At 39.7% G+C, this 27,677-nt stretch overlaps 2 protein-coding genes across 6 annotated transcripts in view; one reads left to right on the top strand and one right to left on the bottom strand.

The window, feature by feature from the left end:
• Window positions 1-8,474, top strand: part of SULF2 (sulfatase 2) — a 127,043-nt gene extending 118,569 nt beyond the window's left edge. For both annotated transcript variants that reach the window (XM_063145779.1, XM_063145787.1), the window contains 6 exons: window positions 608-777; window positions 1,968-2,110; window positions 3,530-3,653; window positions 4,480-4,510; window positions 4,795-4,851; window positions 7,432-8,474. In XM_063145779.1, coding sequence (XP_063001849.1) covers window positions 608-777; window positions 1,968-2,110; window positions 3,530-3,653; window positions 4,480-4,510; window positions 4,795-4,851; window positions 7,432-7,462 — 556 coding nt within the window. In that variant the 3' untranslated portion in view covers window positions 7,463-8,474. The remainder of the gene's footprint in view (window positions 1-607; window positions 778-1,967; window positions 2,111-3,529; window positions 3,654-4,479; window positions 4,511-4,794; window positions 4,852-7,431) is intronic.
• A 1,444-nt stretch (window positions 8,475-9,918) lies between these two features.
• Window positions 9,919-27,677, bottom strand: part of NCOA3 (nuclear receptor coactivator 3) — a 116,710-nt gene continuing 98,951 nt past the window's right edge. For 3 of the 4 annotated variants that reach the window (XM_063145642.1, XM_063145650.1, XM_063145667.1), the window contains 12 exons: window positions 26,319-27,178; window positions 25,069-25,207; window positions 24,114-24,308; window positions 22,669-22,905; window positions 20,746-20,872; window positions 19,280-19,451; window positions 18,092-18,388; window positions 16,695-16,799; window positions 15,916-16,144; window positions 14,550-14,724; window positions 13,720-13,861; window positions 9,919-13,189 (listed from right to left, as the gene is read on the bottom strand). In XM_063145642.1, the coding sequence (XP_063001712.1) occupies window positions 13,178-13,189; window positions 13,720-13,861; window positions 14,550-14,724; window positions 15,916-16,144; window positions 16,695-16,799; window positions 18,092-18,388; window positions 19,280-19,451; window positions 20,746-20,872; window positions 22,669-22,905; window positions 24,114-24,308; window positions 25,069-25,207; window positions 26,319-27,178 (2,690 nt within the window). In that variant the 3' untranslated portion in view covers window positions 9,919-13,177. The remainder of the gene's footprint in view (window positions 13,190-13,719; window positions 13,862-14,549; window positions 14,725-15,915; window positions 16,145-16,694; window positions 16,800-18,091; window positions 18,389-19,279; window positions 19,452-20,745; window positions 20,873-22,668; window positions 22,906-24,113; window positions 24,309-25,068; window positions 25,208-26,318; window positions 27,179-27,677) is intronic. The other variant, XM_063145658.1, reaches the window with a different exon arrangement.

Below are 27,677 nucleotides of genomic sequence, written 5' to 3'. Positions count from 1 at the left end.
ATAATTCATCCCCCTTTTTATTGTAAATTTAATAAAGCAGAACAGAAAATAAATTGTGAAAAAGAAAAGAACAAACATTACATACATAGGAATGTCATCATCCCACCCCCCATCAGATACACCATTCATAAAGGGGAAAAAGGGGGGGGCAAGAGTTATGCATGGGTTTCAAGAAAAGCAGAACAAATATCCATATATTTATCCACTCTCAAGTGGCGTCTATATAACACTCGTTCAAATGCTGATAGCGGTGTTAAGTCCTCAGTCCATTGCATTCTGGGAGGTGAACATTTACCCTTTCAGTGTAATGATCTCTGTCTTTTAGCTGTCATAGGGGCTTTGAAAATCCATTTGCGCTGACCATGCGTTAACTTCCAAGAATCCAATAGGAAGTTTAGGAAGACGTGCACATCGTTCCATATTAAAGACTGTTTCAGTACAAAGTTTATCCTTATCGTAAAGGGGGCAACTGTTGGGCATTGCCCAAACGTATGAATAAAAAGAAGCCTTAGGTGCATTACATCTCCAACAATTGCTCAAATTACAACAAGCCCTTATGAAAGACGTGTAATTTGTCCTGACAAATTCTTGGTTCTCTGTGCTGCAGGAAAGCCCTGCAAGAGAAGGACAAGTTGTGGCTTCTCCGAGAACAAAGGAGAAAGAAGAAGCTGCGGAAGCTACTTAAGAGGATCAAAAACAACGACACGTGTAGCATGCCGGGCCTGACTTGCTTCACGCATGACAACCAGCACTGGCAGACCGCCCCCCTGTGGACACGTAAGAGCTTTCATGACTCAATCCTTGCCCGGAAGTGCATATGCTATTACTAGGCCTGCACTTAACTGAGTTCCCTGCCAAGGCACTAGAGGGCATTAGCGTATGCGTGCCACCTCCAGAGCAAGCAAACAGTTGTGCCTGTCACGCAAAACTGAGCCAACAGACTGAACAATCTCTTCCTGTATCCTTAGTGCTGCAAGGAGAGAAGAAAACCATGGCTAGTTTCCTAAAATGAGAGCCATCAGTGCTCATGCCTTTCTGAAAGCCCCACACGCTGAGCTGGGAGCCTTGCTCCTTTTTTCCTAGAGATGTGCTGTGGGACCCAACTGCAGTTACTCACTGGTGAGAGAAAGGCACTCTGCAGCTGCTCAGAAAAAAACATCCGTAAGGATGAACCTTGGTAATACTTTTCCATCTACTGTTTTAGAGAGAATGAATGTGAGCCTACTGACTGTTAAGCATAGCATCTAGAGTGTTGTTTGCACACATTGGCTCTGTTCACACACAGTGCTAACGCATGGTTTGGGTTGTTGAATTCTGGGTTGTTGTGATGTGAGAACACGGCCATAATAAAATCCCATGGTTTGTTAACCATGAACAACCCAGAAAGCAAGCCCATGGTTTTGTTGTTGGGTTGTGAATTATGAGTTGTTTAAACCATGCATTGTTGTGAACCCAGAACTGTTGCTTACTCATGGGTTGTTTCACCAGATTATAGAGGCAGTGGGGAAAAGTGTAAAAGCACAAAACAAAAAAACCCAGCTGCTCTACATGCCACTACAACAGCTCCAGGGAGGGAGTGGGCGAAGTACGAAAACAAGGAACCCAGAGACTGAGTAAACAAATGACAGGTTGTTTGATCATCTGCCAGACAATGCCCTGGGTAGGGCAACAACTTTGGGTTAGCATTATGTGTGAATCATCCGAGACTCCCTCATTTCTTTGCAATAGAGGGGGTAGAACTGCACATGGAAAGGAATGTTTCTGTGTGTCTTGCTGCCTTGCCTGGATTTCTCAGGGAACTCTTATGAAGAGTAGAGTTCAGTCATTTAACTCTTGGACCTGTAAGAAATAATTGCATTGAGGTAAGGGAAAATATTTAATGGGTTACCTAATGACCCTATAATTTACTAAAGAAGCATTTTTCAAGTATTTTACAGTTTTGATTATTTTTATCCTTTTATTTTTAGTGGGCCCTTTCTGTGCCTGTACCAGTGCAAATAACAACACATACTGGTGTATGAGGACAATCAACGAGACACACAACTTCCTGTTCTGTGAATTTGCTACCGGGTTCCTTGAATATTTTGACCTCAATACAGACCCCTATCAGGTAACCTGCAAACCAAGCTGAAGCAGAGAATTTGCAGGAAATGCAAACAATTCTGCAAATTCAGACTTTCATGACCCAAAGAAAGCTGCAAAAAAGGCAAATGCAATTTTAGGTTGTATCAATCAATAGGAGTATAGTTTCAAAATCACAGGAAATAATAGTTCCACTCTACACTGCTCAGATCTGACCTCAAATACTGTGTTCTCTACTTTGCGTCCCTGAATTGTTAAACTGTGCTTATGAGAATTCTGATGTATGTAACCTTGTATCACTGTCCCTTAGTGTGTAGCACTTTGTTTTAGAGAGAAGTGTCACCATGGTGTGAGTCTTGGACTCACATATCACTCCCATGCTCCACCATGTTTGCTTGAACCTGCACATGATTTATCCCTGGAAAACATGATTTTGATTGGATGGCTAGGGAGTTACCGCATTCAAATAGGCCTAGTAGTCCGTTGATTTGTTACTTTCTCTGGTGGAAAAAGGAGAAGTGGGCTGGAGAGCATTATAACTCATTAGGAGGTTGAAAGTTTCCCTTTGAACATGCCTAAACAGGCTCTTACAATGCTTTATTTCTTTTAGCTGAAGATGGAGTCTCTGCTCTTGATTGATTTTGTGTAGCACTAGTGTAAACAGGCTTAACACCTACCTTGCTCCTTGTAACAATCCAGTGAGAGACATAGAATTCCCATTTTACAGGACAATATGTGGCTTAAAGATAATGGTCTTCCCATTGAATGTGTGACTGTAGAGCGCTGTAACCAATAGGGCTGTGCAAATCCATGCCTTGTTTCCAAAAAATCAAATCCCCATGGCCATTTCATGATGGATCTGCCATTTTATGACAGATCCGCCATTTCCTTGCATACAGCCTACAACTTTCAGCATGCAGCTCCTGGGGCCCAGTGCCAGTGGGCATATGTCTATTCGCCACTGCCATCGCCCACTCCATCGGCAAGTTCAGCCTCCTCCAGCCAGCCTCTGCGAGATCACCCAGCTTCTGTGAGATCAGGCCAATTTCAGAAGAGGCCCATCTCGCCAGCGGAATTGGCAATGGCAGTGGTGAGTAGACATATGCCCACTGTCCCTGGGCCCCAGGAGCTGCATGCTGGGAGTTGTAGTCTGTATGGGGGCTTAGGGCTGTGCATTGACATGTCAGATCTGTCATAAAATGGTGGATACATTATAAAATGGCTGTGTGGATTCGATGTTTTGAATCCGAGGCACGAATTTGCAGCCCTAGTAACCAATACACTAGGTTCAATAACTGCACGTAATTTTCTGGAGATATCGGTCAGAGCCTTTCACTGTTTTGATGATGATGATGATCTACCTCTTGATGAAAATCCAAATAGCGTTGGCTGATCTATCCATTGAATAAGCGGCACTTAATAATATAATCTATTTATTTATCTGCAGTTAATTAATGCAGTGAACACACTAGACAGAGATGTTCTCAACCAACTACATGTACAGCTCATGGAGTTGAGAAGCTGTAAAGGGTATAAGCAGTGCAACCCAAGGACTCGGAACATGGAACTCGGTAAGGGGTCTTGTTTTTGCCTTTGCTAGAGAAAAGTGTTTTAAGTAACCAAGGTGGGAGCATTGTAGAGGACTTGTAGGTGAAGCATTACATGTCCTAAGCAGGAAAACTGACTGAGCTATACTGTGTAATCAGGCAGTGAAAGTTTCCTTATAGAAGTCTTTTCTTAGATAAATGGTTAGTATGGGAGGTTCCAACTTGAATTCTGCCAGTCCTCCTTGAAGCTGTGTTCTGGGGGAGGGAACTTAACAAGTTTTCTGCCATTCCCATAGATATATCATGGGTTGCTGCAGTGGCAACATATGAACAAGAGCACAGTTATTAGGAATAATCTCATGATAATCCTGGGACCTCATACAAAGGGTTTTTGTTTTGTTATGCATTAGTGCATTTGTAGTGAGGAACTGTGCGGAAAAGTGTAGAGGACTTAACCCAGTGACCACACAAGTGAATTGCTCCATCATTTGCTTCTGTCCTAAATAACATGCATTTAACCAAGCAGATGCAGCAATATGAATAGGGACACGTAGATATGAAATAATGAACTTGACTTTTATCCTCTCCACACCAATGAGATAGAACCTAAATCTTCACGCAGTGTGTGAGTCCTTAATTTTACGGATAAATGTCTTAATTCAACTTCTTAATACATTGCAGATGGTGTGGTTTGGTCCCAAAAAACCCTTTTGCTTGGAAAGTGTTACAGACAACCATTTGTTTACTTTTAGCAGACAACTTTCCCTTTTCCAAACTGTGCCTTACAACATGCCTTTTTTCCTTCCTGCTGTCATTGCTGAATAAACAATATTAATTTCTCCCCATTTAGGCCTTAAAGATGGAAGCTATGAACAATACAGGTACTACTTAAACTACAACTATTTCCCCTTCAATTATCTCCATATTGATCCCTGCAATAAGGAGTAGACAGGGATGGGCAAGGCAAGCTAGGTTGTAGAATGAGAATTAGGATATTCTGGGTGGCTCCAGAAACTTGGAATTCCTTTAGGCATTGTTTTTAGATATGTTCCATTCTTTGCATCATATTAAAATTCTTTTTTCTTTCCCGTCTCCTGCATTGTAGCACTGGTGGTTTTCTTGGTGATGGTTTAACTTTTTTCTCCTTTTACGGCTCAAAAATTAGGCAATTTCAGCGTCGAAAATGGCCAGAAATGAAGAGACCTTCGTCTTCCAAGTCACTGTGAGTTGGGAGTCCATTTTTGCAAAATCGCTAACCTTAACTTTTATTTTTCTCTTCTTTTTTGCATGCCGTACTTGTTCACAGCTTCATCTTATTCTCATTCTTAAAACATCTTCCTCATAGTGAATCATTTGGAAAAATGATCACTCTAATCTATTAACTTGAGACAACATTCTCCGGTTAAGGTTTTGTTGAGATCATATTGATGAGTAAATCTGAACCTTCATACCAGGAGTGAAGGGCTAGACAGACAAATTTGAGTATTATGCTATACAATAATTAACAATAGCCAGTCAGGCCATGCGCATACAGAAACGTAATAAAATACTCCTCACACCAGAGGTAATACCAAAATACAAAGTGGTAATAAAATGTCTAACAAGAGCAGGTTAAAACATCTTGTAATCCTGGACAATATTTGCTGACATATTATTATGTTATATTAATAAGTTTAGTCTTTTATGGCTGCCAGTGACTTTCATTTCTCAAGAGTCCATTTGACAAACTTGGCAGTCCTATATGACGTGTAATAGTTTGCATCTGCCAGTAGTGTTAGTTATGCTTGCAGAGGAGATATAATTGCAATGCATACAATGAGAACTCTGCTAGGAAGGAAGTGTACCATGTCCTCTGCCTTAAGACAGCCAGCTGGGCAATCTGCTTTTACACTGTGAAGGGACCTGTAGCGTGCCTTCACCTCCATCAGCTGGATTCAGTCTCCACCAAGTCATAAGCTATCTCAGCTCATAGGAGGTGACAGACGTTAAGTACAGGGGACCTTCCCTGGGAAGGTAATAATACTTTTGTAGATCATGTTGGAATGACTCCCAGCAATGATGGCCATTGCTGTTGGGATGTGAACATCATGTAGCCTTCTAAAGATCTCCTCCCTTGGCCCTATTGTGTACCCCCTTGCTAGTAGGTATGTTTGCAAAAAGCCTAGCTCAGAGATCATAGAATCATAGAATAGCAGAGTTGGAAGGGGCCTACAAGGCCATCGAGTCCAACCCCCTGCTCAATGCAGGAATCCACCCTAAAGCATCCCTGACAAATGGTTGTCCAGCTGCCTCTTGAAGGCCTCTAGTGTGGGAGAGCCCACAACCTCCCTAGGTAACTGATTCCACCGTCGCACTGCTCTAACAGTCAGGAAGTTTTTCCTGATGTCCAGCTGGAATCTGGCTTCCTTTAACTTGAGCCGGTTATTCCGTGTCCTGCACTCTGGGAGGATCGAGAAGAGATCCTGGCCCTCCTCTGTGTGACAACGTTTCAAGTATTTGAAGAGTGCTATCATGTCTCCCCTCAATCTTCTCTTCTCCAGGCTAAACATGCCCAGTTCTTTCAGTCTCTCTTCATAGGGCTTTGTTTCCAGACCCCTGATCATCCTGGTTGCCCTCTTCTGAACACGCTCCAGCTTGTCTGCGTCCTTCTTGAATTGTGGAGCCCAAAACTGGACACAATACTCTAGATGAGGCCTAACCAGGGCCGAATAGAGAGGAACCAGTACCTCACGTGATTTGGAAGCTATACTTCTATTAATGCAGCCCAAAATAGCATTGGCCTTTCTTGCAGCCATATCGCACTGTTGGCTCATATTCAGCTTGCGATCTACAACAATTCCAATATCTTTCTCATTTGTAGTATTGCTGAGCCAAGTGTCCCCCATAGATAGATATTCTTATCTTGTCTGCCCATGGGCAGACAAGATACAATAATTAAAGTATCTCCCCCTTCTGTGTCAGGGATTTGACCAATAGCTACAATGGAACATAGTCTAATGCGATCTATTACAATAAGGCAGTGGCCTGGTTTACACATGACAACCCAAAGTATGGGTTGGGTATGGGCTGTCGCTGAACCATGTGTTGCTGTTACATGCAAATCATGCACTATGATTTAACTATGGGCTTTTAACCACAAACAACGCAGGAAAAGAACACATGGTTTGTTGTTGGGTTGTGAACTGTGGGTTGTTTGTGGTTTACAACCAGTAGTTAAACCATAGTGCAGGATTCACACATAATGACAACCCACGATTTAACAATAACCCATGTTTCAGCGACAACCCATACTCTCGCTTGTGAACCAGATCAGCATCTTTGTCCCTGTATTAACTGCATTTGAAGAAGCAAGCATTTAGACCTCTGCCAGTTGTGGTGATCCAGTCCAAAGCTGAAATGTTATCAGATTAGCCACATCGCTTTGAGAAAAATCTTTTGTAGAAAGATAAGCAGTACATGACCAGAAGGTCAAAATGACTCATTTAGAATACTGTATTATATATTGTGAAATATTTTCAGACTTTGGCACAAGGTTGCATGAAATGTGAGATCATTTAAATAACCCACATGCATTGAAACAAAATCAGTGTAGAAGATGTCAATGTCAAGGATACATATAAATAGACACATATAAATATAAGTAAATATTTTGCTTCTATTTAGTAGTGAGTGGCATACACAGTCCAAGTGATCCAGGTGTTTTTTTCCTTGCATGACCCTGCTGGAAACCAATTTCGGATTCACTCTCCACTTTGCTATAGCAAGAATGAATTAATGAAGTCTGGTGTTTTCTGTTTTTCAGAGGACAACTTTGGGAAGGCTGGGAGGGCTAATTTCCTGCACCTGCTGGACCTCAACGAGGATATAAACTGGCCAGAACTTGAATCCTTGTACAGACTTCATGAAAGTGTGTATGATTTCAGACCGAAATATGTTATCCTGGAGGACTGGATGAACTTTGATGCTAAGGTAGATAGGGTGTTTGCACTGTTATGCAATCCAAATAGAAACATTGATCTTCTGGGGACTGCTGTCATCAAAAACATATATCCCTTCTTGAAACCCACCGGATCTCCTGTTCTTGCTTTGGATTATACCTCACTTGATTCACAAGCTATTTTACTCCCACCAGTCACCACAGATACTGTTTGAAGAGATGGCAGCAGAGAGAAAAAGGGTGATGACTCATCAAGACACTTAGAACCCTAAAGGGCAAAAGCACACAAAAACACATTTTAAAGGAAGCCATTTTAAAGCCACCTCTGCAATTTCATGTCCAACTTCAAATGGTATTAGAAAGACAGACATATGAAGATGCAAATCTGAATATTTTTTGCTTGTGGCTTGCTCAAGTCAAAATTAGACACTGGTAGCAAGCAGCTATTAAGCGATTCCAGGATTTCAAGAGGATATTACTGAACAGTTGCACAGATTCAGCATTGTAACAATTTTTTGGTGTTTGTCTACCACAGAAACCAATTTAGTTCACAGTTTATACATCTACCTTGAGACGTACAAGAAACAGAATATAAATCTTCACTCAGAGAAACCAGCTTTCCAGCATGGTAACTGTAAATATTTAGTGTCCTGTTTCAAAAGAAATCAAGTCCAGATGAATTTTGTTACTAAAGTGTTGGCATGCCCCAATACCATTTCTGAAAATGTCACCTCATTGCATAATAAAACTTCAGAAGTTATCCATTTTTAAAAGTACTGCAAAATTAAAAGCAGTTTATGTATGTCTTGAATTTTAACAAAGTTGGATTTGTATTAAGTCTTTGTGGTTATATTGTATGTTCAAAAACCAAAATTACTACTATAAAAGAAAGCACTTGTTTACTTTTATATCCAAGTTTGTTTGTTTTTAAAAAGACAAATTTTGCGACAAATATACAATGTGTAAAACCTGTTTTTAATTCACCAATTTAACTATAGTTTATTGTCACAAAAGAACGATCTGTAGAATACAGTAGAAGATGTACGTCTCTAAAAAAGCACTTATGGCCACACTTTTGTGGACAGTTGATCACACTTTAGCCTTCTCAGGGCTGGTTTTTGGATCTCCTTTTTTCTTTTTTTAAAGTATACTAAGACAATCCATGTCTCTAAAACAGCTTCCAAACTCCGAGTCATGCAGGTTTCCTACAACACGGATCATCTGTCTGAATCCATCCAGAAACAAGCTTCAACTCCCTTCGAATAAGTCATCTCTTTCCAATATCTGACCAAGTTTTATACAGAGAAAATGATGAGTTTGAGATACACAAATATATGATAGAACGTTACTGATGTAAGGAAGGTTTATGCACTAAAGGTTGAAAGCTTGAGTGCTGGTTTCCACTGTGCACTAGAATGTGAACATAAAACCCATAAAATGCAAGAGTGGCTCTCCAGCTGTTGCTGGATTGCAACTCCCATTGGCCCTAGCCAGTGTAGCCAATGATGAATGTGATGGGAGTTGCAATCCAACCGCATCTGGACAGTCACGTGTTCCCCCTCCCTGCTTTACACCCATTCATCATGGCTGTAGCGGAAGAGTGTCTGGTCTGGAACACATCCTATGGGATCAGCCTCTGGCTCATGCAATTACGCCCAAATGGAGCCCTTCTTTCCGAGCAACTGCAGATAGGTAGTAGGCTGCAGCTTGTGTGTGTGGTTAGAGTGAATAAAAATATGCCAGGCTGAATTCACTATGGAAGAGTTATGTGTTTTTACATGTTACATTGAGAGACTGCCATACGTGTGTGTGTGTGTGTGTGTGTGTGTGAGAGAGAGAGAGAGAGAGAGAGAGAGAGAGAGAGAGAGGAATAAAAAAGGACTTACACCTACCTTTGTCTCTAGTGGCCATCTGAGGAGGCAGACTGGATAGGAAGGTAATACTAACTCAACGAAGATCCCCTTAGCTCCTTCCATGTAGGTGTATACATCCAGTTGGTTTCTAACTTTTCCTCAAGTATTATACAATATTTATTATTTTAACTGAATATTGAAGGTGTCAGTGACAACTGTCAATTAGCGTGCGAGATCAAACATTTGTGTTACTGAAGAGGCCTTAAAACTGGCTGCATTCCAGTCACGAAACCCATGTTAGAATCGCTGCCTGAATAGATTTCTTGTGAGCCCCTAAATCTGCTCCAGATTTGACCCTATGTAATGTTAACCTCTTTTCCAATATTGAACGAAATATGGGGATTAAAAACATAGGCTTACTTCACTGATGAAAGGATAGGAAGGGGGAAAAGCTTATATCTCTGATAACTGAGGAGCTAATTAAGTCACCAAGCTCCAGTTTCGCATAGAAACCTTTATTTACATTATTATTAACATCCAAACAAAACAAAAATCAGAAAAACGAACATATGACCAACCTTTTTTTAATGTCAGCCTGCAGAAGGCCTTTTTGTGATGTAATCAATTATTACAAGCAATATTTAATGTAAACTAACTTTAGAGTCAATTTTCAATACTGTATGCCTTTCTCCTGAGATAGTAAAAAATATTGCTCTCAGTTGAATGGTTCCATAATTGCTGTGCTGCTGTCACATGACAGTCCGCTACTGAATTCTGTGTGCTACCTGGTGCAACATTCAAATAGTTTGTTACTAAAGAAAAAACACAAAGAAAAAGATAAAGATAGAAAAGGTTTATGCGTCTTAACACGCAAATTTGTTTGACAGTTCATACGGACTTTCTATAGAGACAATGAGTTCAGAAAGCACCAATAGCAAACGAAGCTTACTGTCCCATTCAGCCTTGTTTGCTGCACCATTTGGCCATCTACACACCACATAATCAACACTCAATTGCCAGAGAATGAGGGTTTTAAAACATGCACTTTTGGTGATGGATATGATCATTTGTATCAGCAGTGCTTAATATTCTTGGCAATATCAATTCAAAACACAATTTTCAAAATGTGTGATTTTTTTTCTTTTAACAATTATGAACTAAAATCTTTGGAATCAGCAAAACATAGTGATTAGGGGTTGGGAAGGATAACATTCTAAAGAGCAGATGAACCAGCGAACAGCAGGTACCACTACATTTCAGAAATGCAAACAGAATTAGTCAAAATGAAAAAGAAAGGGCAACATATAGTTTTTAACATTGGGAGATCACATTTAGCAAAAGCAACCAGAGTTCATAGCTGTCGTCAATTATCATTAACATCTACAAAAGTTAAAAGATCACCTACGCTGATTTTATAGGCTCTTTGAGGTTGTTTTTTTACCATGAGGTTCCACTGGTAGAATCAAAAGGTGTCTTCTGAAAAGATGAAAATATTTCGTCTCACTTTAATGATAAGGATCTACAAAACCCAAAATGCTCCAATCTGGGGGCACCTTGTATGCACAAAAGCTCTGATGTGCACACATCCTCACTGACGTTAACACTAGGGCCAGCTAGATCTCTATACTGGGATGTGCATGTGGAGTCTGGGCTTGATTTATACTTTTAAGGAAGAACTCAAAGCGAGTTATCATTTTAAAATTCCATATAAAAAATCCATTATCTTGCACATTAAAAGATACTTAAAAGGACAAGGAAGCTCTTGGATACATGAAGGGACTCAATGTGCACATCAGAACACACACAGAATTCTGGACCCGAGTCCCAACTGTTTGAAGAAGAATTTTACTGAAGTTAAATACAATAGCTGGGTGAACTACACAGAACAGGCAATATTTAAACCTGTTCTCAAGATAGTAGCAGCTTTTGAGAGGGGTACAGGGATAACAGAGCAATTTCTGCACTAAGTAATTCTGTCCCTTAGAACAGAATTGCAAACTTCTGCAAAACGAAGCTGAGCTTTCATCACAAATCAAATAATCAAGATCACCACTTCACATATTCTGGAGGAACTAGGTTGAATATGCCATGGGAATAGTAAAAGCACTCAACACACTGCTTCAAACATTTTGGCCTGCCTATCTATTGAAAGGTCCTGTTCTGAATCACTACATCTTGTTTGAGGGGAATATATTATTCATTTATATGACAAAACTGACAGAGAAAATTGTGGTGTTTCTGACCTCCAACTATGGATAATGATATGAAAGAAATTGCTTATAAAATAAATATATTTGTTACCAGTACATCAATTAAATGTGATACGCCTAATTAATTGCCACAAAGAAGTTTGGATATTTAAATATCATCAGATGTGCATCCTGATGATAGAAAACGTTTAACACACACAAAAACAACATGTTCAGAACACCACTAAGGGCTTAATTAAAAGTTAACCAAATGTCTTGGAGCTGAGGCTCTTTCACTGAAAAGACAAGTTATATTAAAAATTCCAGAAATTGTCATGACAGCTAAAAAGAACCTTTTTTGTCATCAAATTGCCCTCTATAAGAAAAAGTAACAAAGTGCACACTTAAGGTGTAGAGAAAATATTAAAAGACCACTAAAATATGACCAAATGATCTCTTAAAAAGCCATTACATAAAGTTCTAAATAAACTGTTAGAAACCAATGAAAAGAGGGTAAGGGCCACAGTTACCCAACCCCACTTAAATTAAAAAAGTATCTATCTGGACAACTTTGACTAAACTGAGTTTACAGAAATCATCTTTGTTAAATATTTAGCTTCACAAACTCTGCAAAAATGAGTTAGTGGCCTACAAAAGTCATATATATATAGTACAACATCTTAAGATTATATTTACAAAATTTATTCACAAAGAAAATTTATCTTAGAACTGCAATGCCTTGCCTTGAGTCTCACGATGTTTAATGGCAAAACGTTGTGTGATTATTGCTCAAATTTCCGTATCAGTAACATGGAATAGTAATTTAGATTGGTCTTGAAAGAAGGCATGAACTCGCCTTTTTTATATCCATTGATTCATTATTAAAGGTATTGCATTGACCCATTACGTACAGCATTTTATAAAGTGCACAAAACTGCACATCAATGTGGAAATCTCTATCATCATTATACATATTTAATCTCTCCATAACCCTTTGGCATCAAAGAGCATGATTTGGAGGCCACGACACCTCATTTCTATTGCCACTTGCATGTTAGACTTTCAACACCGGGGAGCAAGGTTAACAGCAGCATGAATGTTCAGAGTTTTGTTTTGTTTTCAAATCAAGGCCAGGTACTACATTCTGACAGAGGCTCTTTCTATAAAACTCAGGACTATTAGCAACATTTCTCCAGGCACTTTGGTCTGCCTGTAGTTAAGGGCTTTGGACAGCTACAGCAAACAAAACTGGTATACAGCGTCTACCCATCACATTTAATCATGTGCCATTGCCAAATTCACATTGCTAGAGGCAGAGTGCCAAGATAATATTTGACCTTTTTGTTTTTGTTTTTTACATTATACAGTGATACTTTGCTTCTACCCTGCCTTTCCCCTCATCCCAAAGTCCATAACTTATGAAGTCACTTAAGACATCTTCATGGAAACAGAAGTGGTATTTCCATAAGGCTAGTACATTGTTGCCATAAAGCTCATGTGCACTTTTCTGTAATACTTAGTTCACCATCCTGTATGGCATCTGCCTACTACGAGATTGCAGTTGTGATGTCAGCAATATTTCTGCAGAAAAACAACAAAAAGCAAATATAAGATAATCAAACTTTGTAATCAAGCAAAAATCTGCTGTTTTGAAAAATAATGAGTAGAAACGTAAGTAAATGCTGCACTGATAATCAGTGCTTTAGAGGAACACAGATGTGTTTTTGTGGTGGTGGGAATAGGCTACTGAAGGACATGAGCTATTACACCAGAAGGCAAGGAGCCCAAATGCTGGTGGCTTCATTGAGTCAATCTATTTGCAATATGATCATGGAATGGTCACAGGCAATAGATGTTCCATAGCAATTTCACTTTTTTGTGTGTCAAACCAGTGATAACCTTTTGGAACAAGAAGGAATTGAAAGGCAGGAAAAATAAGAAAAGGTGCGCAAGTGATCAAAGGTACATAAGTGATTAAAAAAAAGGACAACCCTATAAGTTATATCTATTTTCTGAGAGAGGAGATGAAAAGGCTAAAGAGTATCTATAAATGTTCTCTCAGCATTGGGACTTCAAAGGGCTATGTGAGCCAATGGCTATAGCCATCTTACCTGGTCTGGACCCATGGGCATTCCTGACATAGGCATAGTATTAATATTCATTTGCCCCATATGACCCCCATTACTGTTCATGTGCATCATATTGTAAGTTGCAGGGTTCCCTGGATGGCTGAACTGTTGCTGTGGAAAAGAACTAGAGGGCACAAGCACAAAAAAGAAAGGCTTTTAAAAAAGGCTCTTAGTTAATGCTCCAAGTTCATATATTTTAGCATTAACATCTTCAGCAACTGGCATGATACAAGATGCTAGCAATAAATAGATATCAATATTGCATTATTATAGATATCAACTGAATAATTACTCTTACTTTCAGACCAAGAGAGCTCTGTCACATATTCAGCTGTTAAAAATGCCGATTTAAAGATTAAATTTATATTTCCTGATCATAATGCATTTTACTCAAAGTCCTTAAGATCTATACATCTTGCTAAAGGATCTATATCTTTAGGATCTAGTAGATCCTTAGGTTTCATTTGAGTACTATAGCTGGCATTCTGAATATATCTTGAAATAATCTTGTTTCCATTTGGCCTCAGATCACTAATTTCAGATATAATCTGGGATACAGATAAAAAGTTGTCTTATATACATCATATGACATTACACTAGCCCTTCCAACCATCAGTTCTGTTATGCCGGCCCCTAGAATCTGGATTTTTAAAGGTATAAGAGTGACCATCTTCCAGGATGTGATGTTTTTAAAAACACATAACCCATCCTGTTAAAAATTGCCTTTTTCAGTTGAACTAAAACTGAACACCTGTGCTATACATATTCACAGGCTTCTTTTGAAAACACTAGCTGACACTTTTCTCTCTCACCTACTCCTGGCCATACTTCCTGATGGCCAGCCCTTCATCTCAGGAGATGGATACATAGGTGTAGCCTGAGGATGCTGCATCATGGGATTTTGCGAGGGTCCAATTCTTTGAGCCATCATGGGATTAGGAGGACTTGATACTCTACTAAAGGCAGGATCTGGTTGCTGGCTCATTCCTTACAAAGCAAATAAGACAACAGTTTGGTAGTTATTTTAAAGCACTCATGATTCGAGACACTTTTGTTGAAGAATGAAAATTACCTAATAAAACCTTTCTCCACAAAATCGTTGAGCTGTTCACTTGTTCCACTCAATATAAGATTTTGGTAAAATGTAGAGATTTCACCCAGGCAGAACTCATCATGGAGAACTTCTTGACTCCTTCCTGGGTACTGTTCAGTTCCAACAGGTCCTCTGATCATACTACATTTGTGCAGAGGCCTCTAGCTGGTGACAGTGGTAAGATCTGCGCCCCTCTTCCCATCTAGCATGAGTGGTATAGTCTTGAATAATCTTTGCTAATGCATTATGAGGTCTGTGTCATTATCTTCCAGTAAATCAAAGATTTACATAATGTGTAATTTACATGGGTTCTCCCCATGCCCCACCCCCACCTCCTGTAAACTTGCAGAATTTGGATTTCAAGGTTACATAATGCATCTTGACTTGATTCAATCAAATGGCCCCTGAGTAACATAGAAGCATAGAACAAAATAAAGAAACCAGAAAGAAATGCCTTTTGTGGAAAGGCAAACTGCTTTGAATTCCACCTTCAGTCCCATGTTAGTGCTAAAGGTGCTAGTACCAGCCATGTATGGCCTCCAGAATCCCTTTCCTCTAATATGCTGCCCGTTCCCTCAGTTTCATATGGTCCCCTAAACAGGATTCAGCCATCCAACATAGACTAGCATGCATAAGCTTAATTAGATCATTGCAGCTATGATTTGCTGAAGCTAATTTTTTTTTTAAATTCCACGTATAGCAAACCAGAATGGCAAATATAAAATGTTTGTTGTTTGCTATCAGACCTTTGCAGTGGACGAAAAAGTATGTTTTTCAAAGACTTAAGAAATGACTAACTCATCATTCAAATCAGGGTCCCACAGCAAAGGCGAAGGAAGCCACTTAGTTGTGAAATGAACATACAGCTAAAGATCATCAACTGTACGGCATATTTCTGACAAGTTTATTTTAAAACATATGGTTGCACGATATGTCAGTTCTCTAAGTCTCCCTTTTCCCTTCATCCTAAAATACCATCCCTACATTTTTATAGCAATATCTCCATCTTAACCCTTTATGTAATTCATTTAGGTCAATGAGATCTATGGGGAAATAGAACAAAATAAGAACACTGAAACAAGTACCGTAATTTGATGGGTATGAAAATTGCTGGGGTGGAACTGGAGCCATTGGAGGGCCCGTAACAGCACCATCCATGCTTCCTGAGGCAGTCACATTCGGGGGAGGACTGAAGGCCTGAGGCTGTTGCTGCTGCTGCTGCATCATCATAGCCATCCTTTGCTGTCTGATGTGATGACTTATTAACTCCCTGTTTCGCTGAGCCATCATTTGAGCATTAAGGAAGCCTTGCTGCTAATACCCAAATAGAAACAGGAAAAAGACTATTCAGATCACCAGAACAATAAAACATGTTTACTGTTGCATGCTAATAAACAGCACTAGAGTTTATGTTAGTAATATGGCTGGCTGGCTGAAACCCTAAGCAGGAGCAGTCCATGCTGCCAGCATTTTGTGGCAGGTTCCTCTTGTATAACACTAGTATTAAACAAGCAGCAGATACTGAATCCATACTTGCTGGAATAGTGTTGCTCACCAGTCCCAAAATTCTGGCTAATTCTTAAGATGAAATCAAAAGCCTCATCTATCATGCACACCTGTGATATAGAATGCTGTAACTCCTACTCAAAGATCCATAAACACGGACAGAGAAGGAAGTTAGAACAGAGGACACAGGTATGTGATGCAATGGAGGAAGAGGGGGCAGAGATAGTGAGGGCCAAAAACACGAGAAGAGCAAAAAATAGGAGGTGACTATACCATCTTACTTGTAATGCTGGTATATATATATAAAAACATTGCTATGATGAAGAAGTTTGAAAAGATGGCAACGTCAATGACTCACTTGTGATCCCATTTGAGGAGGCATAACAGGTCTCATCACCGATGCATTACCAGGGTTGGGGTTCTCCATTTTCATATCAAGCGTTTGACGGGTCTGGTTCAAAAACTTGAGAAATACAAACTACATCAAAATACATCAAACAGATTTCTGTAAAACCCATGCTACACTACAATTCTAGATAAGCATAATCATTAATCAAAAAGGAGAACACCTCATTAAGTGTGCTGAAATCCAAAGTACTGAAACAAAAATATACTCAATGATCAAAAAACCTACTGGTTTAAGACCAGAGTGAAGGCTTTCTCATGTTGGCTCAAGTTCCACACAAAGCCAGGAAGCACAATTTGTGACCATGCACATCATCTTTACTGATCATAGGGCATGTCTGTAAAGGCATCATCCTTGGCTTCCAATTTCCTGGCTTTGTGGAGCTTGACCCAATATGAGATAAGAATGGTCTTAAAGTCATTAACATGCCCTTTCTCTCCTTATCCCCTCTTCATCAGTCATCTATCAATCAATGAGAGTGATTCCTTCTGCCTTCAAAATTACCTCACATCTCTGTTGAGTTTCCTGCTACCTCTTCCCACTGTCAGAATGTTGACAGGAGGACTGGAATCCCTGTCAAAATCTTTGAGTACTGGCAGGATTCTAGCTTCAGAGTGAAACTGAGCATGTCTGACATAACATTGTCAGCAGTTGCTGCCATAGGCTTTCATGGAGCAGAAAAACCTCAAGAACTTTTGAACCTTTGCTCAGAATTTCACAAAAGCAATGAAAGGCAATCTCCTCAACCAACCTTGAAAAAGCACATCAGTAGTTTTCATGAAAATTTGAAAGGGATATATGATATGCCAAGCCACAGTTCAGAGTAAAACGTACAAATGTGTCATTTTCCAGTTTGTTTTTAACTTGTTGTACCTGCGGCAGATCGCTTGAAATTTTGCACAATTCATTTGGTAGCTCATGGATGCTAAATTTCATATGATTAGCTAAACAGGTGTCATTTTATAAGCTGTAGAATTTTGAAGCCTGTAATGTGAGAACCTTTTGGGGAGGGCGTCACCTTAACTAAAAGGGCACTCTCATGCTGCTTTAATAAACCTAAGCATTAGTTTTTATTTTCATACTTAACAGAATTACTACGAAAAGTATAATTCCAAGAACAACCATTGTTTTCATCAGCCTAAACCCGAACCATGCATGATATTATTGGATGGAAAATAAGCAATACAGTAATGAGGAATTAATGTCACTGTGTATATGGAATATCAAGATAGGGTAAAAAAAAAGATAACAATTGTTAGATTTAGGTAATGTAATCCATTGCCTTGCTCTTTGCTAAGACCTAATAGTCCTCCCTTTCAGAACGGTGCTAAAATATTAGACCAAGTTACCTGCTGTCCTTGGAGCCTCTGCTGGAGCTGCATGCGAAGCTGCTTTGGCGTGTTGGTTCTGGGCCTCATGACATTTGCTCTGGGATGCATACTTTGCATTGGGAAATTGCTCTGCTGGTTCATTTGATTCATCACAGTGTTAAAGGCTGCCTGCTGGCCCTGTATGCTGCTGAAACCTCCTGGCATTGCTGCTCCCTGTCCTTGATAGGGCTGACCATATATTGGAGGCTTCTGGTCAATCATTACTGTAGATTCTTGGCCATGAAATGATTCTTGTTTGGGTTCCAAAGCTTGTCCCTTTAAAAGAACATAGAACTCTCAAATAGTTCATACTCTGCAATAGCATATTAAGTGTATTAAAGGAGTTATACAGAAGAATGTTATATTATATTTGGGGGTCGTTGCTAGTAGGTGGGGATAGGAAGACCAAGGACAGTATATGGCCAAGATGGACACTAGTGGGTTATGGTTATCAACAGGTATTAGCACCTATTCCAGTATTTAATATTCTGTGGATACTTACAAAACTCCTTTGAAAATTGCTTAGTTCTGCAGTGAGTTCTGTTTTATGAAATCTCTGCTGATATATAAAGGCAGACTCCAGAAAACACAGCTCTTAAGCTTGAGTTATTGCATTCAAAGTCACATTAACAAAATCTTACCTGTCAGCCAGTTTTGAGAATTAGGCTTCACTTAGCACTGTTAATCTGTCACCACTACAGTATTCTATAACCATAGCTGCCACTATAGAAAAGGCACCCCCGCACACTTAATTACAATGTCGTATTGGCGCAATTACAAGGAAATAACATACAATTTTAGATGAGGAGACTTGGCTTGATTTGCTAAAGAAAGCCATTTTCTCATTGTGGGTTTTTTTTTAAGGGCACTGCAATATGTTTATTGAAATCCAACAAATTGAATTCAGCCCACCAGTACTTTGATCAACCTCCTCATTTTATTATCTGCCTAGATCTGCAAGAACACCTGGAAGGCTTTACATACACGCATGGCAGGCTGCGTTCCACTTTGGGATGGGTGGAGTTGCAGAAGCCCATAATATAGAAAACCAATTCTCACTGTCTACAAAGTATTGGAGGAAAAGGTGTACTAAGTTCCCCCTCCCCTCCCCTTTAAGTGCATTCAACACACTGACAAATAAGCAACTCAAGAGCACGGGCGACTTACTTGATTTACAAGATCAGGAATTCCTAAGGCTCTATCAATTTCTTCAAGACTGGTGACATCTGTGCTACTCAGCAATGTGTGCAGTTGATCTAGAAGAGCCCTTTCATCACTTTGGCCATCGACATTTGGAGCAGTATATAACAGGTCATCCAAGGAATTTCTAACTACCTGCCTAAGAAAGTCAAGATGTTACATCTGTTAAGAATACTGATCTGTACATACATTCTCACTGCATCGATCATTCAGTGACATGATGGCTATTCATAGGGATTATATTTTTCTACTGTATACCAGTGAAAAAGTGACATAACACTTTTCATTTCACAAGTGAGCAAGGTGCTGGAAATTGAAAGCAAGATCCTCTATGCCACAATGCTACTATCAACTGTAATAGACAATTAATTTTGGTAACTCCCCGTGAGAACATCAGAGACTAAGATGGTGAAGACATCAGGAACATAATGTAAGAATTTGCCATGCTGGATCAGAAAAAATGGTCCTTCTAGTGTACTTTTATAGAGATCACCCACATTCTCTGGGAAGCTCACAAGCCACCCTATTGTTTCTCTCCAGTACCTGGTAATTTTAGATATTGGTCCAGTTTAGACATAAACTTTAGCCATAGTTTAAGAAGTTGGGAATGAGCATCAGGCTCAGTTTGTTTAAACCAAAGTTCTCCCTTATGTCTGAAAAGAACTCTGGATTAATGTCAGTTTACTAAACAGGATATTAAACTATGATTACAGAAGTGTGTGGGCTCTTCATAAATCATGTTTAACAAAGCTAGGAATATTATGGGCCTGTTCCGCTAACCCTTAGTTAGGCCGCTAACAGCAAATGGTTAGTGAGAGTGTTTAAATCGTGGTTATGTAGCCACCATGGTTAGGAATGGTTCATACAACACGCTAAGCCATAAATACCTCAAAATAATTAACCACTGTAACTTAGTGTATTGTCTGAACAGGATCCATGTCTGAATGAACTCATACTGAATGTATTCCCTCAGAAACCATCTTAATAAGCAACAGTGATCTCTTAAGTGAACTGTAGTGTTTCTCAGATAAACAAGTGAACTGGAAGAAATCCACTAATAATGTACCTCGACCACTATGTATTTTTCTCTCTCTCATCTGATTTTATTTTACCCTAAGCGAATTTTGTTTTAAATGTTGATGCAAGCCAGACAATTAAAGATGCACTAAAATTCATGGACATTCCCTCCCCCAAAATATTCAAGATTGAAATGCATTTCATGTAACACTGCATTGGGATATTGAATATCTGAGGGGTTTTAATAAACTTTCTGTGTGGCTTTAGTATTCTGCCTTTTATCATTTTATGGTGCCATTGCCCTCTTCTGCAGGGTTGTAATAACTCCGGGCTCAGTATTCTGATAATACTTGACTGTGGCCAAACAACAGGCTGAGTCAGCTAACTAACATTCCATATTTTGAACCTTGTATTACCTGTTTTGTGAACCTCGAGATCCTTGTTCCATGGATAGCATGGTGTCGGGCCATACATTTGGCTGGTTAGATGGTCCTGGATGTGCATAAGGATTCCCTCCCATACCAATGTTAATCTCATTTGGCCCTATAAAACAATTGGGTTTTTGGAAGGGAGGTGAATTTTTGGTAGCTGCAATCCAATGGTGCAGGGCAGTGTAGAAAAAAAGCAATCCAACAATATATCAGTATTATAAAACACAATGATAAAACACAGGAAAACAACTATACAACTATTTTAGTATTGAAATAAATCTACTTTACCCTTACTAGTAGCGGATAAAGGCCAGCCTAAATGAACGTGTCTGGCATTATCACCAAATATGAGATTTGTGCTCAAATGGGTATCTAAGAGGAGAGAGAATTGCATAAGCTGAGGGCTTAGACTGATATTTCCTTCCACATCCTTGACCTGCTGCAGAGATAGTAGGACCAGGATTCTTCCCCAGCAAACTCATGGCAGTAGTAGGGCGGATGGGAAGACGTGGTCTAAACCGGTTATTACAGATTATTACTAACATTAGGTAATTCATCTTTAGATCGACACATCTAAAAATTCAGCAGTCACAAATATAATTCTCTTAATGAATAGTCATTTACATTTATTACATTGGGATGGATGGGGGTGAAGAAGCTGAAACTTAATCCAGACGAGACAGAGGTACTGTGGGTTGAGAAGCCAGCTACTTCAGATAGAGGTTTACAATGGGTCTTAGATGGGGTTGCACTTCCCTAAAAGACCAAGTACACCATTTGAGAGTCCTCCTGGACTCTGAGCTAACTGGGGAAGCCCAGGTGACTGGAGTGTCCAGGAGTGAATTCTACCAGCTTAGGCTGGTATGCCATCCGCAGCCCTATCTGGGGAGGATTGCTTTGCCTCACTAGTCAAGTCCAGGCTGGACTACTGTAATGTGCTGTATGTTGGGCTGTCTTTGAAGGTTCAGAAACTTCAACTGGTGCAGAATGTGGCCACTTGAGTATTGGCAGGGGCAAGGCAATTTGATCAAATAACACTTTTACTGCGCCAGCTGCACTGGTTACCAGTGTGTTTCTGAGCCCAATCTGAAGTGCTGGTTTTGACCTCTAAAGCTTTAAACAGTGGGACCAAATTACTTGAAGGACTGCCTTCACCCATATTAGTCTGCCCGCACATTAAGATCAGAAACAGAGCCCCTTCTCATTTGCCCACCAGTGAGAGAAATTAGCTGTGTGACCACACGGGAGAGGGCCTTCTCAGCAGTGGCCCCGCACCTGTGGAACAAATGCCCATCAGAGGTCCGCATTGCACCATCCTTGCAGGCTTTTAAGAATACCTTGAAAACATTTTATTTTACTGTGGCCTTCCCATGATTACTGTTATTGCTGCTATTGTTGTTCTTAATGGTGTTATTGTTGGTTTTGTTTTTAATTGCTATTTTGTTGTGATTATGTTTTTATTGCTTTTAATATTTTAATTGTTTTTATGTAATTTATTGTTGTAAAGGTGGCCAAGAAATGTTTTAAATAAATAAATACTTATCATTCATGTAGCACTTAAATGTTTCCAAAGTATTTACAACTTTATTTCTCTGAACAAGCAATGTACGAGACAGATAATAATGACAACCCATTTTACAGACTAGGGAACTGAGATATTAAGACAAGGTGAAGGCCACAAAGTGCTTCCACTGTTAAGTTAGATTTGAATTATAAGAGTCATCAAAGTCCACTACACTGTCCATCAACCCACATTAGCTCATTAGTTGTTCAGGACTTGGTACAGTTCACTATGTATAGTCAAGAAATGGATTTCTGCAAGCCAAAATGCTCCAGAAAGTATTATCTGCAGTACATTTGAAACAAATAGCTTTGGCTTTCAGTAAATAAGGCACTGTAAGAACTCACTCATATGGATCATCTGCTGTTGGAGCATGGATCTGGTGCCAGGCATACTATTTGACCTCATGGACAAACCAGGCATGGACCCGCCAACTGAAGGTCTGGAAAGGGCTGGGTTGCATTCAGGTCCTGGTCTTGCCATTGAACCAGAGACTGTAGGTTCCATCCTGCTCACTTTCGAGTTTTGTAGGTTCCAATCACTTGCTGAATGCTGATTCATAGGCATATTTCTGTTTGATCCCCCTGGAAAAAGTTGACATATTCAGTACAGATTACTTTCGCTACAGAAAAATCTAGAACACAATACAGTTTGCTATAGTAGACATATTTACATCTCCCTCTCCCACCCGCAGATTGAAATTATAAGACAGAACCCACACTAGAGGATTTTAATATCCCCATTCCAGTAGCACAAACCATATACAAAGGCCAGAGGGCCACTCACCCATTGTGGCAGTCTGTAAAGTATATAGGAACTGCCACTGCAAGGGGGAAATTGGCAACCCCCTCACCCCACATGTACCACCGGGGCTCTTTGGATGCCAGCCACATTTTTAATCTTGTTGTAATATTTTAATTTAGAAAACTAGGCTGTCTAATTTCAGCTGAGATGAAGCACTGGTGAGAGATGAGATTGTTGGGAGATTCAGGACAGATAAAAGGAAGTACACAAAAGGAACTACACAACGCATTGTTAAACTATGGAATTCGCTACCGCAACAAGCAGTGATGGCCACCAATTTGGATGGCTTTAAAAGGGAGTTAGACAACTTCATGGCGGATAAGGCTATCAATGGCTACTAGTCCTGATGATTATACCTTCAGTATCAGAGGCTGTATGCTTATATACACCAGTTGCTGAGGAACATGGGCAGGAGCATGCTGTTGCACTCTTGGTTTCTTGTGTACAGCTGGTTTGCTACTGTGTGAACAAAATACTGGACTAGATGGATGCTTGGTCTAATCCAGCATGGCTCTTATGTTCATCATTATCCAGCATGGCTCTTACATTCAACAACAACATAAATGGGCTATTGTTGTTATCACAGTTTTTTAAAAAAAATTTTTGACAATGGCTCAGTTCAAAATTATGCCAAATTATGGTCTGCATTCACCATAGTTTAAATCCAAACCATGTTTCAAGCAAATGTACAGGCAAACCATACTTTAAAGCTTCCTGACTGCTTCCATTTTCTGTCTCGTCACCACTTCAAACCACTGCTTCCAATTTTGGTTTGCTACCCGATTGCAAGCTATGATTTGTTAATTCAGACATCACAACCAAGCTTCAGTTAACCTTTTGGTATGAAGTATGAACTAAGCCAAATTCTAAGAAACACAGCCAAATAAGTTAGTACAATACAATCCTAACATTTCTTCTTATAGCGAATAATAGTTATGCCATCAAAATTCTGGGATATGAAAAGCTGCTGGTATGAAAACGAACAAACCCATATTAGCTCCAAAATTTTCCTGGTTTTCAATCATTCTTGGACTCCCAGCCATCATGTTTTGCTTCTGTAATATGGAGAATGCATTGACACTCTTCACAGTTGGGCTTGAACCCACTGATATGGGGCTATCCAAAGACATGGCTCTGTTGAAAGGAGGACGGGTAGTCTGCAGTGATTGAGGACTTCTTATACCTGTTGAAGAATTACAATATAATTACGATCAATAAACCTTCACATAATATCAGTTACCATGAGAGACACAGTCAGAATCTACTGTATGATTATTTACTGAAAATTTAATACACTTGTGTAAATTGATTTCAGTTGTTACTTGTCCTGAACACTTGGGACTGATGGAGACTATTGCAAAGATCTGATGAATAAAATGTTCAAGAAAATTTTCATCTAGCTCATTTGGTCTACCATGTTACAGTATGAAGAGTTATATAAATATGTAGATCTCTTTGGATTTGTACAGTGCTAGTTTCAATTCTTTTATAGCTACATACAAACATTTACAAAATACAATCTAAGAGCTTACAAAAAGTAAACTAATCACTTTTCTGTAACGTGAAGTGTGAAATTTTGCTTCACTGTAGGAAAAAAAACTATAAATCTTTATCCTAGAGCAAGAACTTGGAGCTGTTGTTGTTGTTGTTGTTGTTGTTGTTATTATTATTCTCTTCTATTTTCCCTTACTCATCTTACCCTTAATAAGCAATGTGACGTCAAAACTGTTCTGCTCTCCCAATTACCCTAATTGTACATCCTGGAAGTGCATTGTCATGTGAACCTGGCAATCATGGGTTATTTGAGGATTAACCAACCCTTGCATAAGCTTAAACCAACAATAACCCACGCTCATCAGGTTCGCACAACGCAATGCGCCCTCACACACTAACCAATCCAATGGATATTCAGTGTAACAGCTGTGATAAGAAAACTTCCTTACCCAGTGGTGTATTTCCTTGGCACAAAGATTGCTTATTCCCAATATTACTCCCATTTGTAGACATGGGATTACTGCAAAAATCTGAACTAGTTAGATCACCCAAAATTGCATCAAAATTATCCATCAAATCTCCACTCATCTGGAAAGAAGAAAATATATTTACAAACAAATTTAATTCTTTAAATTTCTACTGAAAAACTTACAAGCTGGTACAAAATCAAAATTGTGATGCCTTTCAAACTTACTAACTTCCAAAATAACCAATTGGAAGCCCATGAAAATATCTACTCAGTCAATAATTACATTACTGATTTAGGAGGAAAGAAAATGCTATTTATTTATTTATTTCATAGAATCATGGAATCATAGAATAGCAGAGTTGGAAGGGGCCTACAAGGCCATCAAGTCCAACCCCCTGCTCAATGCAGGAATCCACCCTAAAGCATCCCTGACAGATGGTTGTCCAGCTGTATGTATTATGTATGTATTTGTGTTCTGTGCTCATCTGTGTACAGCCAATGCATCCAATCCAAACACAGGATATCTCATAATGGGCCAGTTTGCACATCACGATAAACCACCATGGGTTAATTAACCCACGGGGCTCCACTACATGCAGTGAGCGCCATTCTGAAAATGCAAACCATGGCAGGGACGTACCACAGATTGCCATGTCATGAGAACCTGAGCGTTCTGGGTTATTTCAGCATTAAACAACCCCTTGGATAATCAAGAACAATCCATGGTGGCTGGTGCATGTTGCAGAGCCCCAGGGATTAATTGCTTACCATGAAGTGCGATCCCACCCCATATGTACCCCAAGAGTAGGACTGCAATGCTTAGTTGATCTATCAATTCAATTTTTTAATTCACTGAAAAAAGATGCCTTCGATTAATAGCGCATCATTTAAAAAACTGTTTATTCTAAAAATCCATGGTGGTAGGCACCTTCTTAGAAGAAGCATTCCACCTTCTCTCTCATACAGGAGGTAATGTTCTTCGGGGATGGTTCATATAGAGACACTTGCGCACATAATTTTGAAACAAAGGAAGAATGCTAATGTTATATCAGTAATAACCTAAGAACTCAACTTGCACAATGGAAAGTAATAAAAGAGTTTGGCGGTTCAGATTAGCTTTAGTTTATCAGACATATGAAATAAAGTGCATTGTTTCATTCTATGTATTTCAAAAGCAGATGTTTATTGAGTTCATTAACAGAGATTATTCTTAAAATTGGGATACTGTACCTCTTCTGTGGGTTCTGTTTTTATTTTCATCTCTTTTTCTTGACTTGAAGTAGGTATGGCAGAACTACAGCATTGCCCCATCTTGCTGTCCAAACTTTCTATTTTAGGTTTAATATCCTTTGAAAGTGGATCCTTCCCATCATCCCGGTCAAGCAAGTATCTAAGTAGAGCATGGTTCTCTTTCTTTTTAGGACTCATCTGTTCCTGTTTAACTGCTCCTTCTCCACAGGAAACTGTGTTACTATCATGGTATGTATCTTTGCCAGTAGCTTCAGCAGTTATCTTCGCTACTTCTGCTGGAGAATTACCATTCCGTAGCAACTTATGTAAAATCCTATGCTTCTCTTGCATGTTTGATGAAGAGACCCCTCCAGATGTAGAAGAGGAGACTCCAGATGAGGGGCTTGTAACATTGGTAGAAGATTCTTTGCAACTAGAATCCAAGGGAGAGTTTGACAGTGTTGAATGCCCTCTGTCCTCTGAGGAACACGTTAGTAACTGAAGAAGCTTTTTATGCCCTTTGCTTTCAGCTGGTCCCCGTTGGTCAGACCCTTCAAGGCTCTCTTCTTTACTATCTTTGTTACTAAAGGAGTCCCTGCTGTTTGACTGACACATAGAACTCTCCACTTGATTTTGCTCACAAAATATGCCAGGAGGGCTTTTTGAATCCTGGCTTCCCATTTTACTTTGCTGAGAAACATTCATATTTGGAGAACTGTCCAGTTTGGGACCTGGTGAAGAAAGTGTAGACAGAAGGGAAGTTCCAACCCCATCGCTGATGGCCTGAAGAGCACTAAGTGAGCTGCTTGAAAAGTTGTTGTTGCTAGTATTGCTGGCAGGTCCCATTGGAGAGTGCACACCTACACAAAAATAGAATTGATATTGGAGAAAACAACCATATCTCCCATGCATTAATGTGTTTAGCGAGGTATTCAACAGTTTTAGTTATAGGCATTTTGAACTATTACAGCAGAAAATATACAAGGGGGATGTAAAACTACTTCCCATAATTCCTGCATAACACTATTCTGCCGCTAAGATCATCTTCTTGGCCCGCCGCTCTGACCAGGTCACTCCACTTCTGAAATCTCTTCATTGGCTTCCAATTCACTCCAGAATCCAATATAAACTTCTCCTGCTGACCTTCAAAGCTCTTCACGGTCTAGCTCCTGCCTATCTCTCCTCTCTCATCTCACACTATCGCCCCGCTCGTGCTCTCCGCTCATCTGATGCCATGCTTCTCGCCTGCCCAAGGACCTCCACTTCCCTTACTTGGCTCCGTCCTTTTTCTTCTGCTGCCCCTTACGCCTGGAACGCTCTTCCAGATCACTTGAGAACTACAAACTCAATCACTGCTTT

The sequence above is a fragment of the Elgaria multicarinata genome, chromosome 1 (genome assembly GCF_023053635.1).
Source record: "Elgaria multicarinata webbii isolate HBS135686 ecotype San Diego chromosome 1, rElgMul1.1.pri, whole genome shotgun sequence".
NCBI classification, from domain to species: domain Eukaryota; kingdom Metazoa; phylum Chordata; class Lepidosauria; order Squamata; family Anguidae; genus Elgaria; species Elgaria multicarinata.
The sequence above is the reverse complement of the archived record's forward strand: the minus strand, read 5'-3'. Positions and strand labels throughout refer to the sequence as shown.